At 32.3% G+C, this 16,155-nt stretch overlaps 1 protein-coding gene across 1 annotated transcript; it reads right to left on the reverse strand.

The window, feature by feature from the left end:
* Positions 1–378: 378 nt before the first annotated feature.
* Positions 379–2,082, reverse strand: LOC109157055. The gene has a single exon (XM_019304936.1). The coding sequence runs from the start codon at positions 2,080–2,082 to the stop codon at positions 379–381; it is 1,704 nt and encodes a 567-aa protein (XP_019160481.1).
* Between the last annotated feature and the right edge of the window lie 14,073 nt (positions 2,083–16,155).

The raw sequence follows: 16,155 nt of genomic DNA on the forward strand, positions 1-16,155 counted from the left end.
CTTTCAACAATGTTGTTCTGCTGAGGGGTGTAAGCACAAGATTTTTGATGAAGAATTCCTTTGTTTTGGTAGAACTCTTCCATCAAGAACTCTTTCCCATTATCAGATCTTATACATTTTACATTCTTTCCAAACTGTGTACTAGTCATTTCACAGAATGACTGTATTAGCTGTTTGACTTCACTCTTCTTTCTCATGAGATAAACCCAAGTAGCCCTACTATGATCATCTACTAAAGTCAAAAAATATTGGTGACCATAAATAGTGGGAATATGATAGGGTCCCCAAATATCTGCATGCACCAAATCAAAGCAATCATTTGAAGTAGAGAGACTAGACTGGAAGGGCAATCTCTTTTGTTTTGCAAAGTGGCAACAATCACAAGCAACAGGTTTTGTCATTACAAATCTTGTTATCTACAGTATGAAGGAATCTAATTTTTCCTTCAGAAGCATGACCCAATCTTGCATGCCAAAAACTACACAAATTGACAGCAGTTTTACATTGAATAAAAGCAGGAAAGATGAGCTGATATAGTCCTTTCCTTAGCTCAACTAGACCAATCATCCTCCCATGGTGTTGACCCTGTATAACACACTGATTAGAATGGAACAAGACCTTACAATTTGATTCTCTTATCAGCTCTCCCAAGGATATCAAATTGCAATGAAAAACTGGCACACACAGAACATTCACCAAAACAAGTTCAGCAGACAGTTGGACACTCCCAATGTGGGATACAGGTGCCTTTTGTCCATTTGGTAGATCAACATATATACCCTGGACTCCTCTTGCATTTTGTAGGAGATGCATATTACAAACAATATGATGCGTGGCTCCACTATCAAGAAACCAAGATAATTCAATCTCTGTTAGATTATTTTCAGCAGGCTTAGCAGATTTACCTTCCATCCTAGCATCTGGGATGAAGTTGGCTGCTATAGCATTGACATGAGGTGTATTACTCAGAGGAGAGTTATTAAACCTTTCATGCTGCATGAACTCCAAGAACCTTCTGTAATCTTCTTGATTGAAGGCATAATTGTTCTCTGATTCCTCAGTCTCTTGCAGGGAAGTCTGAATCTGGTTTGCTGATGCTGCACTTTTGTTTCTTGGCTTCCAACCAGGGGGATAGCCATGCTTTTTGTAACATTTCTCCACAGTATGACTTGTGTATCCACAAAAACTACAAACTGGTTTGGGTTTCTGATTAGAGTACCCCTTCTTATTGTGGATGTCTCCCTTAGTAAAGAAGGCACTGGCTCCTGCTATATTGTCTCCCAGGGTGTTTGAGCTTGTATTGACCTGCCTTTCTTGCTGAGAAACCATGGAGAAGGCTTCCCCTACGTCAGGCAGTGGCTTCATCAACATAATCTGACGTTTGGTGTTGGTAAAATTCTCATTGAGACCAGTGAGAAAAACCGAGAGCATGTCATTTTCCAGATGAACCCTAACCTTTTCAGAGAGATCCTTTCCACAGGCACAACTTGGTGAACATTCACATGCAGGGGCAGGTCTTAACACAAGCAGTTCATCCCACAATAGTTTTAATTGTGTGAAATATTCATTTACAGTGGACGCACCTTGTTTAGTTTGGTGGATTTCAGCCTGAATTTCAGAGACACGAAAAACATCCTGTTGACTAAATCGTTTCTTCAGATCTTTCCAAATTCCTTCTGCCGTATTGATCCACAACACACTTCTGGCGATCGTAGGAGAGAGGGCTCTGAGTATCCATGATAGGACCATGGTGTTGCATTGATCCCAATAGAAGAACCTAGGATCAGCTGAATTGGGGATCGGCATTGTTCCATCCACAATCACCATTTTGTTCTTTGATCTTAGGGCCATTTCCATGGCTCTCGCCCACGGATGGTAGTTAGATCGACCTTCCAGCTGCGCCGTCACCAGTTGCAAAGCTGGGCTCTCATTCGGATGAAGGTATAAAGGATCTGTGCGATCTTTAGGGTCGTAGCCTACCGGAGCTGCAGTAGCAGAGGTTGCAATCGGAGCTGGAACAGGAATATGACTTGTTGAAGTTGACGGATGAACCATGTTTACAGTAGGTGCTCTCCAAGCCATCAAGGCTCTGATACCATTTCAGGAAACTTACAAAACAGATTGTAAGAGTGAAAAAGAAGGGAAGCAAGTGTATTATTCATCAAGAAGAGATCATTACAGAAGACAGAGTATATATACTAAGCTAGAGAAGGGAAGGAGGATTAACAACTTGTTAACAGAAGTTGGTTACAAGCAGTTATAAGAGGGAGGGAAAGGGATTGTTTTGAATCTTCTGTTGAGCTTGCTGAGTCATGTGCTTTGCCATGTGCTATATGTGTTGACAAATATACTAATTATAATGCGCACATTGCGGCATTGCGCGATTAAATTAATGTTCAATAAGAAAATTAAAATAAGTAAATATTTACTACAATTTTAAATATTAAATAAATAATATAAAATAAAAATAATTATTTTAATATAATCAAATAATGAGTATTTTAAACTTGTAATAAAAGTAGTAGTAAAGATTATTGCTTCAAATAATTATAATTCAAAATAAAAATGATGTCTTAACAATTTTTATATGGAATATTATTAACGAAATAATCAATTGTAATTCATTTGAGTGCAATTAACATTATCTTTAAGTTATATAAGCATTAACACTATGTGGTTTAATGGTAGCCGGGTCGGATTTTCATTTGGAAGATTGTGAGTTCAAGCCTTAGTGAAGGCGTTATTAGTTTGGTTTCAGTGGAAATCTTCTCATCTATTCCACCACGTACTAAGCCGTGATTGGAACTCTAACTAACAAACAATATAAAATTTCCTTTCTACTCTCTATTTTAACACTCATTTAACACTAAATATAACGGAAGACCATTTTAAATTAAAATTTAATAGTCGGAGGATTACTTTGGGTGCAATTAAAAGTCAAGGACCAATTTGAGAAAAGGCCATAGTCGAAGGACTATTTTGGAAATTAACTCTAAAATAAATTAAGTCTTCTTAATGCGATATTGACCAATAAGTAAAGCCTAATTTATTTTTTGTTAAAAGTGACATGATTATAATAGGCTTACTAAAGTGTTGTCGAATAGTAATCAAAAAGTTATGCAATTAAGTTATAACATATGAATTATAATCGTATTAACTTATTTTTATTATCGGAGAAATTCTTATACTTATTAATATATATAATACGATTATAATTTTCTTAGCTTATTCACAAATGACAACCACAAGAACTCCTTTTTAAAAAGAAAAAAAGATTAAGAGGGTGTTTGCCAACTATATTGTTTTATTTATTTACTTATTTTTTGAAGTATTTAATATTTTAGATAATAATTTTTTAAAAAATTAATGGTTAATACCACAAATGGTCCTCTGATTATTGTGCTAGTACTCTTTTTAGTCATCGGCTTTCAATTTTACGAGAACACGTACCGTGACTTTTTTTTTATTATTTTTTTTAATTTTTACCACAAATAGTCATTTGTTAAAATTTCTGTTAAATAGGTGTTAAATCTAGGGTATTAACTCAAAATTTAATTATAAAAATTATTAATTATTATTGTTGTTATTGTGTAACTGGCCACAACTCAAATAGAAACTTGTGCGTTTACGATGGGATTAAAAAAAAAAAAAACTCGTTTTTAAATTATTATATTAATATAAATTAATGGTAATATATTTTTAGTATAGATATAAATTAGTGGTAATATAAACCATTATATTCTTAAATGACTACAATTTAACCCTATCTATAATAGCTGTTCAACATAATATGCCAATCCTTGGAAACTATTAAAGCTAGTTTGGTTCACGAAATAAATTTGGAGGGAATAAAAATGATATCCCACAGGGAATAGATTAAGTAAGGAATAGAATAGAAATTATATTCTGTTATTTGGTTGGCTGAAGGAATAGACTTTAGTAATTGTATTCCAGTATTTGGTTGGTTAAAGGAATAGAAATGGAATATGTTTTAAAGACATAAATACCCTTATACAAAAAAAAAAATAATAATAATAATAGTTCCGGTGGACAGGGCGGTCTCGCTGGCGTGCTTCTAGCTCCGGTGGACAGGGCGGTGTCGACCGGAAGGCATCAGGTATATATAAAATAAACTGTCAAGGGTAATGTGTGTGTACATACATACATACATATATATATATATATATATATATATATATATATATATATATATATATATATATATATATATATAGATTGATAGATTGATGGATAAAAATTATAATTAATTAAATATATACATTTATATAAATACATTATATTTATTAAATAAATATAAATATTATATAATGTGCAAAGGGTATTTTTGGTATTTGTGATATAAAAGCTATTCACAGGGCCATGGGAATAGCTAATATCAAGGCCCCCCTAGGAATGGCTAATCCCCTTGCGAAGGTAATAGCTAATTCCTATGCATGTTATTCCCATGACAAAATGATCAAACCAAACGATGAAATAGGTCTATTCCAATGAATGTTATTCTATTTCTGACCTATTCCATGAACCAAACATGCCATAATAGTAATTGTGACCTTCTATTTGAAATGGTAACAGTTATGTCATCAACCCATAATGTACTTGACAAACTATTATATAAATGTGTATGAATTAATTTCACTTTTGGTCCCACGACTTTTGAGTTCTTATCACTTTTGGTGCACAACTTTAAATTTTTTCAATTTTGGTGCCTAACTTTGTTATTTTTATTAGTTTTGGTCCTTCCAGCCAAATTGACGGTAAAATATTTCCGGATTTTATATTTTAGGGGCAAAATCGTCATCCCATGGAAAGATCTTCAATATTTAAACAAAAGAAAAATCATATTAAGAGGAAAAAAAGAGTTTGCCAATGATCGAAACTATAAATCCCATAGATCTGTATGGTTTCTGCCCGTCTTCCATCATCAAACACCTACAGATATGATTTTACAGTGATTTTGTTTAGATATTGAAGATGTTTCCTTGGGATGACGTTTTACCCCTAACAATATCAAATCCAGCAACATTTCGCAGTCAATTTGGCCGAAAGGACCAAAACTGATAAAAATAACAAAGTTAGGCACCAAAATTAAAAAATTTTAAAGTTGTGCACCAAAAGTGATAAAACATCAAAAGTCGTGGGACCAAAAGTGAAATTAATTCAAATGTGTATTAATAGTATAAATTAGTGAGCCAAATAGTCTTTTAAACTTAATAAATGCAATTTGCTAATCCAAAACTTACTATTTTCAACACTTTCACCCAATTTGAGAACTTGGGTGCATGTTGTAATATGCACCATGGTCCATGATATAACTATTGCTATCAAACCACTAAAGTCATACAAATCAGCCAAATTTGACGAATTTGTCATTTATCAAACACCTGAGTGTTATTAAATAGATAAAATCTAAATATAAATAATACTCTTGACCTGACTCAAAGTCAAGTATTAATTTTCTCTAACCAAAACGGTTTTACAGAAGTAAAAATGTAACATTCTTCCAAATGTAACATAAAAATATAGATAGATCAAACAAGTCAAATTGAGAGAGTACAAGCTTAGCTTAAATTTCAGAACTAAGTCAAGATTGTATGTTTCTTCTCCCAAAAGATTGGAGAGCCGGTCTAACAGATTATTTGGAAGGATATAAATTGGATTGAATAAAAGTTACGCAAATTATGCACTGGAAACGTGTTTACCATGAATGGTGAACACGGGTCCAAACGACACCGTTTTTATGGATTTTTTTTTTTAGTTAATGTGCTGTTAACGGCACGCGTTTGTTCAGATTATGAATTTCTGTTATGAGATTATGAATGTACTATAAATTCATAATCTCATAACAGAAAATTCATAATCGCATAAAAGAAAAACATTTATTAAATTATGAATTTTCTGTTATGAGATTATGAATTTACAGTTATGTAATTATGAATTTTCTATAAATTCATAATCTCGTAACAGAAAATTCATAATTTCATAACAGAAAATTCATAATCGCATACAAGAAAATTCATAATCTCATAACAAAAAATTCATAATTTCATAACAGAAAATTCATAATCCCATAAAAGAAAATTCATAATTTCATAACTGCACATTCATAAATCCATGCCTGCACATTCATAATTTATGAATGTTGAAGAAACTTGCGCGAAGAGAAAGTGAAACCGCGAAATGTGAAAATGAAGAAGAAAAGCTGCACGGTTAATTAAGAAAAAAAAAAAAAAAAAGATAACGGTGCACTGTTACCGTTGGGACCGTGTTTACCATGGATGGTGAACACGGTTCCATGGCATAATGATTGATAAAAGTTATTAGTCAACCAAACTCTGTGAATAAAAGTTAATGGATTAGACACCACATACAGATCTACTCATATATACTGCTCAGTAGCCACCAATACACCATCTAGGGTTCTGAGTTAGGTATGAGGTAAATAACGGCTAGCGGTCTACCGTTAAAAGGCAACACAACAGGAACATCAACTGTGGCTGGAGATCAACACGATTATGCTTCGCTCTTATACGAGGTCAGATTTCTCGTGTGATTCAATGACTCAGCAGACATAGCCAAATGTCATTGCGTACAAGGGATCTGCCCACTTTAGACATAATCTCCATATTGTTGCCGCCTAGGTTTAAACCTTGATTTCTTCTCCCAAATATTATTTACTACACCATTAACCTAAGTTGGTGCGGGCAAATCGAGATTGTATGCTAATTGAGAGAAGAGCAGAGGACAACCTTAAATTACAGAACTAAATGAGTTGGTCGTTCGTTGAACTGCAAAATGTAGCAGGATTGCTAACTTTTTCATGAATGCTAATGAGTGATGATGACCTATCCATCAATTGCAATTCATGCACGTACGAACATATACGGTAATACTGAAACAATGCATTCGGCATGTTGGTGACATTAAGAGCGCTCTCCCGGCGACACTATAACTATATTTACATACTACTCCGTACGTTTTATATTCGCCTGTTTTTTGTTATCATTAACATATGTCCATGGACGGAGCTAGCCTGGGGGCAGCTGCCCCCACCTCCACCCCCACCCCTTTATATATATATGTATGTATATATATATATGTATAGCATTGAATGTTATATAAAATTTATATTTATGTTTAATGTACTAATTGTTTGAGTAGTTTAGTTGGTTGGATGCTAAATTTGATTTTAATAAAAAGTATATGGTCATGGGTTCAAAACTCAATAATAACAATTGTTTATTTTATCTCTTTCATTCCTTTCTAACATAAATTAAATATTTTTTAAACTATTTTTATGAATCATTTAATTAATGTAGTACACAAATTTATATTATACTTCATATAAATTTATTCGAATTAATTTACTAGTTGATCTACTTCATTGTATTCAAATTAATTTAGAAAAACTTAAAATTGATCTAATTTAAAAAAATTAAAATGTAAAAGTATTTATGAAATATAGTGTTATTCAAAAAAATTTATCTAATGGATTATGTTTCATATTTTGTCATAAATATTTTCACATTTTCACCCCACACAAGTATATTTTTGGCTCCGACTCTAACTATCGTGTAATCTATAAAAATATTCTATTGTAATTTATAAAGTATTTTGTATTTTAAGTTTTTAACCTTATTATGCCGATTTGATATTTTGTAATTGACATTTCTATCGCCATTTAAATTTCGCCCCCACTCAATTAATTTTCTGGCTCCGTCCCTGCATATGTCTATTCTTTTTTGTTATTTGGGTGACAAGAGAAACTCACACTATTATCTTAAAGTGTGCACTGAGTAAACTCTATTCTTACGTAATAACATGCAAGTCATACATAAAAGGTATACTGCACTACAAAGACCATGTACGACAGACTTGACTAAAAAAATATTGGCAAGAATCCTGTTGACCAAATTGACATTCCAAATATATGTATGTATATTTGGTCATTTTGATTAATTTTTTTGGCCAATTTTATCTGATTTTTGTCAACATTAACTCCATTTCCACTATATTCAACTTTGTGGGCTATATGCTGCTCAAATTCAGGTAACAAAAATGCTCTTTTAAGTAACTAATTAATATGAGTGTTATGTGGGAAATTCTGGCTAAACTGCTAAAGTAGGTATGGAAATTGATCATAAGGACTACATGTGACAAGAATTTGATAGTCATGCACCAGATGTAATAATAATAAAAAAAAAGAGTTAATACCCAAAATAGTCCCTCGACTATGTCGTAATTATCAATTGGTCCTCGACTATCATTCTTATCCAATTAAGTCCTTAACTATACAATTTTTACCCAATTTAGTCCTTTGTCAATTTGACTGTTTGTTGACTGTCAAAAGTGGAAATAAAGTTGTAATTTTACAAGTTTTCTCCTTCCTCCTCATTTAGCAGCGCCAAACCATGTAGCAATAAGCTCCGGTTGGGTTCTAAACCTGTCAGTATCGAAGTAGTGGTTATGCATCGGATAGCCCATGAATTTGATTTCCAACGATTTTTTGACGATCGAAATCTGATCGGAGTGTATTGCTGCATGGTTTGGCGCTGCTAAATGGAGAGGAAGGAGAAATCTTGTAAAATTATAATTTTATCCCGACTTTTGACAGTTAACAAACAGTCAAATTAATACAGAGGACTAAATTGGGTAAAAATTGTATAGTTGAGGACTAAATTGGGTAAGAATTGTATAGTTGAGGACTTAATTGAGTAAAAGTTACATAGTTGAGGACTTAATTAGGTAAGAATGGTAGTTGAGGACCAAATTGATAATTATGGCATAGTCGAGGGACCATTTTGGTATTAACTCAAAAAAAAATTATAGTTAGGAATCAAATGTGAGAGATCTATAATAGTTATATATGAAACTAAAAGTGAAGATTTTTTTTGAAAGTTACTGGTCCTATTACATTGTAGTATCTGTTCATATACTTTCTCAACCTGAAACACAAAGAACCAATAACGCCTCCACTAAGGCTCGAACTCATAATCTTTCAAATGGAAGTCCAACCTGGGTACCATTAGACCACATAGTGGAGATAGTTCTTCTTTTCTTTTATTATTATTATTATTATTATTATTATTATTATTATTATTATTATTATTTTTGGTGGTATTTTAATTGGCGGTCTTGTGACAAAGCAAGAGGCGTTTGTATATATTTGGAGTGCTATTGTTATAGGTTGCAATTGTTATACCATAGACGAAGGTGCACCTTGCATTGTGGACACTGGTTCAAAAACTATGTGTGTGCAATTAACATGTTATACATTTTCGGTTAATAAATTATGTGTTTGTAAATAAATTGAAAACACATAATATGTTAACTATACACACACACACATAATATGTTAATTGCATATTATGTGTCAACATTTAACATATTTTATTTGTCTCTTTTTTTTTTTTTTTTTGAAAAACACAATATTATATTAGTGAAAATAATGTTGGATGCAAAGAAGGAATAGAGGTCTGCCATCTAGAAGAACCAACATCAGAATCCGTAGTCCTAGCTAAAGTATGTGTTAGCAAATTCTCTGATCGATGGATGAACGGAAAGGACACCATATCAAAGTGTCTAACAAGATAATAACAATATTATGCCAAAATACATCCTGCATATGATAAATCATGGGACGACAAGTTCAGAAAGTTACAAACATTTAAGCAATTCGTTTCAACCAAGACATGCCGCCAATTTTCATATTTAATCCAAACTAAGACTTCCTTAACAACCATAGCCTCGGTTGTATGCGAATCATTCAGGTGACAAAGAGGCCCGTGCCTTGCATCAATAAAATCTTTGTTAGTATAGAGAATATCCGCACCATAGTATCCCTCACATGTTGCAGGGAAAACTAATGCGTCCACTTAGCAAACAACACCATATGTATGCACATTCAATGTCTGATTTTGAGGATGAGTAAGGTAATCAGTACTTGAGGCAAAACAGGGAGCAACAACGCTCCAGTCCTCACTACTGGAAATTATGGAATTTCCGACCACCTGAAATGATCTTAAATCAAGTCGAAAGTCTTGTTCTGACCACTTTTGGTATTCGGAAAAACCTTTGTTGCTATTTCCGACCACTTTTTGAACTTTTTGATATCAACTTAATTTAAGATCATTTTCAGGTGTTCGGAAATTTCATAATTTCCAGTAGTGCGGCCTATAGAAGAAATGATGCCATGATTTGAGTGTCATTCACACCAAGCTAAGCCACTTATCATTCCAAACCAACTCATTTCTAGCTTTCCAGATCGACCACAACATACATTGCCACAATTTTTAATTTACCCACACCATTCCTCGACTCTAAAACTGATGAAAGCCACAGTAAAAGATTTTGAAACATACTTGACCAGACCGGGAAAGTGTTATTGCATTCCCTAAAGATATGATCAGTCGTCTCAGAAGCAGACATACAAAAAAGATAAAAGTCATCAATCGACATTCCCCTATTATTGAGTGAACTTCTGACATGTAGAATGTTACGGGCACATCTCCATAAAAAAATTCAAATACTTTGGTGGGATAATCTTAAACAGTCATAACTGAGACCGAGCAATGAACAGAAAAGAATTTTCGTCCTGAATTTGAGTTAGTTGCCTATAACCATTCTTGACTGAGTAAAGACCTCTAATATCCCCTTCCAAACCCACTGATCATCAAATTCCACATCCACTACGATTTTGAGAATGAGGTCAATGGCCCTTTGAACAAAAAGGTCCCTAAGCAAATATTGCACCCCCCCCCCCCCCCCCCCCCCCCCCCCCCCCAATCATTTGTAATAGGATTAACAAGTCCAGAAACAGTGGCCTCACCATGACGAGGGCAAACATCAATAGAGATAAATGCTTTCCATGAATATATGGTAAATTTTTAATATATTAAAAGTACATTATTTGTGTACTAAATGCACATTATTTGATAGTATACAAAATAATGTATTTTCCATGAATAAAAGGTACATGTTTAATATACTAAAAGTATATTATTTGTGTACTGAATATACATTATTTGATAATATACAAAATAATATACTTTCAGTACTCAAATAATGTACTTTATTTAAAGAAATATTATTTTTTTTATGATTCACATAACTGTGTGGACAATTGTCCATAAAATAATAATCCTATAATCTAAATGTCATTTTGAATCATGGGTAACAATGCAAGGTAGACCCAAGTCCATGGTATAATTTTTCCAATCGTTATATCGTGCACCAGGGCACACAACGACGTCGTTTTGGTGCATTTTCAAAAAAAAAAAATTCCTCTATTTCGAATGCACATAAACTCATAACAGAATACACATAATCTAACATAATACAGATAAACTCATAACATAATACACATAAACTCTTAACAGAATACACATAAATTTTTAACATAATACACATAAACTCTTAACTAAATACACGTAAACTCTTAACATAATACACATAAACTCATAACACAATACACAAAAATTTTTAACTGAATACACATAATAGGGTTTGGTCCGTTTGAACGGACGGAGTGGCGTCCGTTAGTCAATCCCCGTCAACAGCAATTGAAACGGCGACGCTTTGTGCCTAGGCGCACATACATTGCTATGTGCGCTGTGGTGGGCGATATAAATTGCCTAATTTTCCTAAGAATTGGTGAGAGAAGCACTGGGCTTTGGTTCCCTCTTTCAGAGTCTTTCACGTCCATTAATGGAAAAAAAAAAAATGCCCAATTTAAAAATGGATGGAGCTGGCCAGGCCCGCTAGAATCCATGCAATAGTGTTGTTACCCAATGGCACATGTAAACCGTGTTTAATCTTCTATTTGCTTTTCCGTTTTCGACATAAATTTTGACCTCAAAAATGAATTTCCATTGCCATGGTGAACAATTCCGACCGAAGAAGAAGATATATTGTACATGTGTATTGACCTTCTAGATTTGAGTCGATTTCTTTGGGTTTAAAAAACTAAAGAAGAACCCCGAAGAATTTTTGAGTTCAAAGAACTAGCCACATTGTGAAATTATTTGTTTCGATTTTTCAACGTATTTTCATCTTATCTTTAATTTAAGAGTGATGGATGACAATGGTTTATTACTCCGTACTTTTAAATTTGATAAAAATCGATCTTTTGATATTACACTATAAAGATTTTAATATATGTAGGAGAATACAAGTATATATCACTAGATTTTCACTCACATGGACCACACATATATTTGTCTAGAGGCATTAAATAGTACGTACGTCAAACAAGATATTACAAAAAAAAAGGCATTAACGTTGTCACTTGTCACAAAAGATAGTCGCATGAAATATAACGCATGCAGCTAAGAATATAATAACATATACTCCGTATTACTTTGTATAACTTTCGGTTTCAATCCCTGAGTCTCTGCCAACTTTGCCATGGAATATGTTGTCTTTTATTTTGTGAAGAAGGATAAATGGTACCTTATATCACATCGCATCACAAAGATTATTGCTTGGAGCTAGAACCTCATGCCAAACATTACATATGAGTATGTATTGTATGGCATAAATTATTGAAATAGACTCGTGGCTATATATACTGTTTTTTTTTTTTTTTATTGATGAGCGAAGTATAAGTAAAATTACGTTAGTTTCAACAATTTACTCATATGAGTCACATCGTATTACTAAATGAATAGTTCTCTTCACAAACCATCCATATATAATTTTGTTCCTAGATAGTTTTATGATATATGGCCATGTTCGGTAACATAGCTTATAAGTCAATTTTGGATGGTTTAAGTAAATTTGGCTGGTTTGATTGGTCAGTAGGCCTATTTAACTGTTTGGTAAAATGGATTATTACATTAGCTTGTTAGGGGCAATAAACAAAAATCTAAAAAGCTGAAAAGAGTAGAGTTTTCGGGTAACTGATTAGCCTTAATTATGAAATGACCATTTTATCCTTACCATCTTGCCCGAACATTTATATCTCCTCTTATTGTTGTTCATCTGCCTTGTCCCTTTTTTCTTTTTGTTTCCATAACAACAATAATAGTAACGTTTTCTTTCTTTTTCATTTCACTCATCATTGTAATAATAATAATAATAATAATAAGAGTAAATACCCAAAATGGTCCCTCGACTATAGCTAAATTCACAAATTGGTCCTCAACTTTCAATTTCACCCAATTAAGTCCTTAACTTTGTAATTTTAACACAATTTGGTCCTCTGTCTATTTGACCGTTTGTTGACTGTGATTTTTGAGGATATATATGTAATTTCATGGTCCATCGTCGGTTTTTTAAGGTTCCGATTGCATGTCCAGACCGCACTGTTACATTTGAATTCACTGTCGAAAGCAATCTACCAAACCCGGTCACCTTCTTCATCCTCCCTTTGGATTCAATGTAGTTGAATTCGTACCAGAGCGAAGAAGACGACATGTTTCCGAACCGGTGCAACGTCATCCTAGAGGCCTCCACGTGCTCCGACGAGAGCTGAAGGTTCTTCTGGAGATCGTCGATCACGGTCAACAAACGATCAATTAGATGGAGGACCAAATCATGTCAAAATTGCAAAGTTAAGGACTTAATTGGGTGAAATTAAAAGTTGAGGACCAATTTGTGAATTTAGCTATAGTCGAGGGACCATTTTGGGTATTTACTCTAATAATAATAATAATAATAATAATAATAATAATAATAATAATAACAACAACAACAACAATAACAATAACAATAATAATAATAATAATAATAATAATAATAATAATAATAATAATAATAATAATAATAATAAATAAATAAATAAATAAATAAAAATTGTAAAAGTAATTTAAAAGTTAGTTAATAAATTAACACGATATATTTATGTCCTTATAGGTCTTTTTACCTACAATGAGTTAAAAGTAAACAACTAATTTACCAAACACTTTTTTTTACAATAAGATAATACTATCAGCTGATCAAATCAGCTATTAATTATCAACTATAAGCCATTTGTCAAACATCCCCATAATTAAATACTTTGTTTTATATTATCAATGACTTAAATATGACCTATTAAAGCAATTTTTTTTTTTAATAAAGAGATTATTACGTATCATGTAAGTATCACATTACTACTGCATTTCTCTCTCACACGTAAATCAATAAAGTTCATATGTAAGTTAAAAACAATAATTTTTATAAAATGTATATGCTAATTGGGCGATGGATTAATCATATGAATCTTATACACATTGTAAAGTATTTGTAAACAATAATTACATGCAACATAGCTATGCGATATAGGAGTTTTCGTCACCCTATGCAATATAGGAGGTTGTGCGTATCACAATTCACAACATATAAACATGCATTTTTCCCCAAATGTTCTAGGGGCATCAACTTATAACTTTAAAATAAAATATATCATAACTTTCAAAAATAAAATATATTTATACGTATTTTTGCATCTTTAAAACCTTCTCAATATAATACCCGGCCTTTTTCCAATTTCATGACTAATAAAGTATAAATTTTTTTACTTAATCATTATCTATTTTTTTTGGGGTCAGGCTATGAGGTGTCATGAGCAAGTCCTAACTGTAGGAGACACCTTTAAGCCTGTACCATACTCAGACTAATCCTCATTCGCATCGGGTTGGCCTAATTAAGGGAAAAAGTGCTGACTAGATTAGTCATTATCTATTTTGAGTATATATATGAATATTGTGGCATGATCATTTTTGTCCTCCATCAACAAAACTGTTTAAATGTCATATAATACAAGGGCATTTCAGTCATTAATTAAGAATTTTTCAAAACAATAAAAATAACAAAAAATATAGCGGGGCAATCCACTTTGTATAGAAAAAGATCAAAATATCTTTGTATTTAACAGCATTTTAATTGTTTTGTCAATGGATGACAAAAAATGATCATGCAACAATAATACTAAGACCAAAGAGAAATGTTATGAAAAAAAAGAGACTAAAAATGGACTGTCACCTATAAATCATTAACAAAAAATGAAATTAACTTTTTTTTAATACCATACTAGAGACCGCTAAAATTGCTACTTTCGTCACTATCTAAATGTGTACTCTGAGTGAAATCTTTTCATGACTTATATATTTGCTCAAATAAAGAAAGTCAATAGATAACTATTACAAAAAATCAAATTTAAAATGTAACTTTAAAAAAAAAAAAAACATTTAAAACGTAATTTTGTAATTACTAAGTTCAATATTTAACCAACTTGACCGAGTTATCCTTATTTTTATTTTTGGTCTTTATGGTCATTGTTGAGTAGAGGTATTGGGTTCGCAGTTGGGCATTCCCTGGCCACACTGTATAAAGGCATCTCTTATTCTCTTCCCCTAGCTCTCACATGCAAATTTTTGTTTCACGTGTCCATAATTCGTTACTTTAAATTTAATTTGTAGATATATTATTAAAAAGGACTAAAGAAAAGGAATATTCTCAAAAAAAAAAAGAAGGAATAAAGTCATTTAAATGAGTCTCTTTCACTTGTCACAATAATCCAATTAAATTTTTAAATTTAAAAAGTACTACATAATTAATATCTCAAACATTAAAAAATTATATAAAGTTTTTAATTAACAACTGAACTCTCACATCATTTAATCAATGAGCTAATTTGATATGTAGCATAACTCTTTTTTAATTTGACATTCACATGCAATAATAGATACTCCGTATATAGAATATGCAAGACCAATGCCCTATCGTTTAAGTAGAACTATATAGGATCTTTGTTACGTTTTTCTTAAATAAAGTGATGGTCCATATATTATTATCATTATTATCTGTGGAGGAGGATGCAGTCAAATAATAAGAGTGAGTCATGCCAATAAACTAAGAAGTATATGTGCCCTTGATATTAGGATTGTTGTAACTGATAACATTATATAAAGGCTCATGGATCAGACAAAGGGAGGCTCATTTAGTTCTAAACTAATCTTTTTTTTTTTTACTACGTACTTTTCTCCCTCTTTCACTTCATGGTCATGACTGTCTATGTACATATACACCTATAATATATAATAAAGAATTTTGACTTGGCTCAACCAAAAAAGGCCCGGCACGTGATTTTTACCGTTTTAATTTTCACGTTAAATCTTTGTATCCTGCTTATTTATTTATTCATGCAATCACCTT

This window comes from Ipomoea nil, unplaced genomic scaffold, assembly GCF_001879475.1.
Source record: "Ipomoea nil cultivar Tokyo-kokei standard unplaced genomic scaffold, Asagao_1.1 scaffold2761, whole genome shotgun sequence".
NCBI lineage: Eukaryota > Viridiplantae > Streptophyta > Magnoliopsida > Solanales > Convolvulaceae > Ipomoea > Ipomoea nil.